Source organism: Octopus bimaculoides, chromosome 26 (assembly GCF_001194135.2).
Source record: "Octopus bimaculoides isolate UCB-OBI-ISO-001 chromosome 26, ASM119413v2, whole genome shotgun sequence".
Lineage (NCBI taxonomy): Eukaryota > Metazoa > Mollusca > Cephalopoda > Octopoda > Octopodidae > Octopus > Octopus bimaculoides.
Window position 1 is genome coordinate 3,256,555 of NC_069006.1, and position 4,102 is coordinate 3,260,656.

At 38.1% G+C, this 4,102-nt stretch overlaps 1 protein-coding gene across 1 annotated transcript in view; it reads right to left on the reverse strand.

The window, feature by feature from the left end:
• Positions 1–577: 577 nt before the first annotated feature.
• Positions 578–4,102, reverse strand: part of LOC106869572 (uncharacterized) — a 22,026-nt gene continuing 18,501 nt past the window's right edge. Inside the window, exon 2 of the mRNA XM_014915369.2 lies at positions 578–2,062. Within this exon, the coding sequence (XP_014770855.1) occupies positions 1,320–2,062 (743 nt within the window). The 3' untranslated portion in view covers positions 578–1,319. The remainder of the gene's footprint in view (positions 2,063–4,102) is intronic.

Genomic DNA, 4,102 nt, shown 5'->3' on the forward strand with positions numbered 1-4,102 from the left:
TATATATATATATATATATATATATATATACATATATATACAAACATACACACAAACATATACATACATACGTACACACATACATCCATACGTACATCATATATACATATACATACATGCATATATACATATATATATACACACACGTACATATATATTCACATATGCATATATATTTATATACATATATGTGTGTGTGTTGTGTAGACATCTCTGTTTTACAAGTAAAGATAGTGTAAAAATAAGAGAATACAAAAACAACAAATTTTTGTGAGAAAAATCTTCAAAAACAAAAAAAAATGTGTGAATTAAAGAAAATAAAAAAACTGCATTTCTTTGGAGGAAGTACAATTCCTCCTGGATAACGAACAGAGTCACATCAACTGTAACTCACCATTTGTAATACCTAGCTTTACATATTTTTGCTTGTGATAGTTTTGCTTGATCTTGTTCTGGTAGATTGAGTCTGTCTGTGTGTATGTGTGTGTGTGTGTGTGTGTGTGTGCGTGAGTGTATGTGTGTGTGTGTACACACTCACGTTGTTTATGTCGAACGAATGAGAGAGGAACGCTCAATATGTTTTGCGAGAGATACACTTATTTTATTGAAATTCAAGCTGAGAGTTTGTCTCGCGGCTTCAGTTTCACGTCACAGCGTGAAGATCTTTCCCCTGAGGATCGCAGGGAAACGAAACCCAAGTCACATAATGAACTCTCAGCAACGATTTCAGTAAAAAAAAAAACCTCTCTATATATACGTATGTGTGTGTGTGTTATAGTTTAATGAATACATACAAGCACACATACATGCATCCTCACACACATACACGCACGCGCCTGCGTAAACATTCTACTGGTCTCTTAAGTGAACAGAAATATAACTGGTAATTCTTTGTTTAGTTGAGAGAACGATAGGACGTTTGCGTGTTGTCTTCGTCTACAGAGGTAAGACTCTCAAATGAATAAATGTAAATGTATCTCCCTTATAGATGGTTCAGCTTTACTTATTTACGCTGTGTTCTATATAAAGGTATACTGTAATTATATGTGCAAATGAATGTGTGCGCGTGTTTATGCATATGCTTGTACATGTATTCATATAGGTGTGCATATATGCACGTATGGTATACGTGTCTGTATGCGTGTATATTTGTATATGTTTTGGTAACCAGGATTAAAAATCCGTATCTAAATGTTTCGTACAACCAAACCAGCCTGGTTTGGCCAACGATCCTCATCAACCCATTGACGAGTACATTTGGCGAAACAAAGCTGTGATAGTGGTACAGGGAGGTATGGATTTCATGGGTAAGGTGAGTTTTAATCTTTTAGGCGCGACTTCTCGTCGCTTTCATCGAGATCTCTCCAACGTACCACTGCACTCTGTTTATCTTCGCTGTGATCCTCTATAGAGTTGCGCCTCCAGCGTTTACTGAGGTAAACTCGCCGTTTCCACTGCCACACGCCCAAACCTATCATGAGTGCGTAGTAGCCGAAACAGAGCAGAAGGCCAACTATGCTGTCCCGTCTTATCAGCGGGACTGTCCAAAGTGTGAGGCAGTGTGATTTCCGCGTTGCTAACGGCCAAATGTAAGTAGGGTGCGGTTGAACACTTACGCACACGTTGTAGGCGGTGTTGCTCTGTAGTCCCGTCAACGAATAGGAATTCGTCTCAGGTGGTAACATTTTTGACATGAAAGATCCGGTCTTAAGGTGATATTCCACGTTCCACCCGAGGAAAGCGACGGGTGAAGGAACGTAAAGCGATGGGTCAGGCTGCTTGTGGAAATGTGGGGCTGTGTGAAACTTTGTTAAATACCGTCCAGTTGAAGACGACGACGGCGTCGAAGAAGGCGCCGCTGCTGATGATACTGCTGCTGTTGCCGCCGACAATGATGACACCGTTGTTGTCGATTGAAAAGCGTTCTCGCTGCGCATGTGCCAAGCCCATGCGATAGATATGGAGGAAGTGGAGCTTTTCACCCAAGTGATGTTCACCCATTTGTCTTTCGGATGTGCCATGTCATGGTACTGTGAGTCAGTAGACGCTGCCGTGATTCGACCTGTGAATAGAGAAAAAGAGGGAGAAAAACGCAATGAGAAATTGTAGACTATTTGAAAACAGAAATGTTAGTAAAAGCTTATAGAAATATTTGAAAAAAACATTTGTAAATCCTTAATGAAATGTTTGAAAGGCGTAAATATTTGATTTAAGCTGAAATGAAATTCGGTGAAAATTGGACTTCGAAAATGAGAGAAGTGAAGTAAATGATAAAAATATTTGAAAAAAGAAAAATAACACTTCCTTTAAACTGAGATTGGAAAAGCAGAATAAATGGAAAAACTGCAAAATATTTTGGGGAAAAAAAATCATATAAAATTTTGTGGAGACAAAATGCAAAGCAAATACTAAAAACCAAGCATTTCTGTTAAACTGGAAAAAAAAAAAGACCGAAGCCAGCTAAATTCTAAGAAAATTTTGTTAAAAAATACAACATAGAAATAAATTGGAAAAGAAGAGAAAAGAATTGAAAGAAATTCTAAAATGTTAAAAGTACATTTGTGGAATAAAAAAAAATTGGATTAAGGTCAAAGATTTTGTATGAACGAGCAGTCGATTGTGATGTTGACATAAATTACTTCAAATGGTATTATATTTTGTCGACCCCAGAAGGTTGTGCAGCAAACTCTACCTACACCAGGATTTGAACTCCGCTGTGTAACAAAATTCTTTCTTTATTTTGTTTGTCTTTGGTCAGTAAGTGTTATTTCCCATTTGCTTCTATCTAAAAATCAAAGGATGTAATTACTATTCCCTTCAAACTTTGCTTTTGTGATCCAACCATCAATGTTTTGAAACTGACCTATTTTCTGTTACATTTAAAACAGATTCAGCGCTGAGTAGGTGAAGCAGAAATATTGTTATAGCAAATGTTCTGCACAATACCACAGATTTGCTTATCAGTTGCTTGATCTTAACCATATGAGCGTGTCCCTGAGTGGCTGACAATATGTGCATCTCTGATGATGATGAGGAATAGTGGGGTAGCATCATAGCCATGTGTTGAGAGGGATCCTTTGGAGTTTGAATAATTGTTGTTGCAAAAGCAAAGTTTGAAAGAAATATTAAGGAAATGTTAAACATTTTTCATACTTTCTTGGGGGAAAGCAAACAGGAAATAACAGTTGCTACCCAAGGGCAAAAATCGTGTTAGACAGGGTAATCAGTTTTCTTCAATTCCAAATTTAATCTAAAGAAAAAAAAGGTAATAAACAATCCTACTTCCCAAAAACTAAAACATCATACGTGAATCTCTCTGGCAGGCAGCTGAAGAAGAAGCACGGAGTAAATTGGACATAGTTTAAGCCATTGGTCATAATCTATTAATTCCTTAAAGTGAATCTCAGTATAGCAGAAATATTCTTTTCTACTTTAGGCACAAGGCCCGAAATTTTGGGGGAGAGGGCCAGTCGATTAGATCGATCCCAGTACGTAACTGGTACTTAATTTATCGACCCTGAAAAGATGAAAGGCAAAGTCGACCTCGGCGGAATTTGAACTCAGAACGTAGCGACGGGCGAAATACCGTCCAGCGTGTTAATGACCCTGCCAGCTCGCTGCCTTACTATAGCAGGAATATTGGCAGCGTCCGAAACACCTAGTAATCGAACCCGAAACACTGTGTTCAGATACAAAAATAATTAAATTACACAAATAGGATTCGGCGAAGAAATGATGACGTCAGAAAGCAACCAACTCATTCAAGTCTGATAAACGCATCAAGAACTAGGCTTTACCAGTTGCTAGTGGGAGTGCATTGACCTAGCAGTTAGAGTGTTGCATTTGCGATCGCAAGATCGAGGGTTCGATTCTCGGACCGCGCAGTCCATTGTATTCTTGAGCAAAAAAAAAAATAATAATAATCATCTGATGTTGCTCTACAATCACTTTAACACTTGAGGTGTGAAATACCCGTAGATTTCGTACAGACACCCGTGATTTTGGTACAGATACCCGTACATTTAGCACAGGCAGTCATCGATCGTGGAAGTGAGCCAATGAACAGCACAAACATTCATTCTTTTACTTGTTTCACTCATTT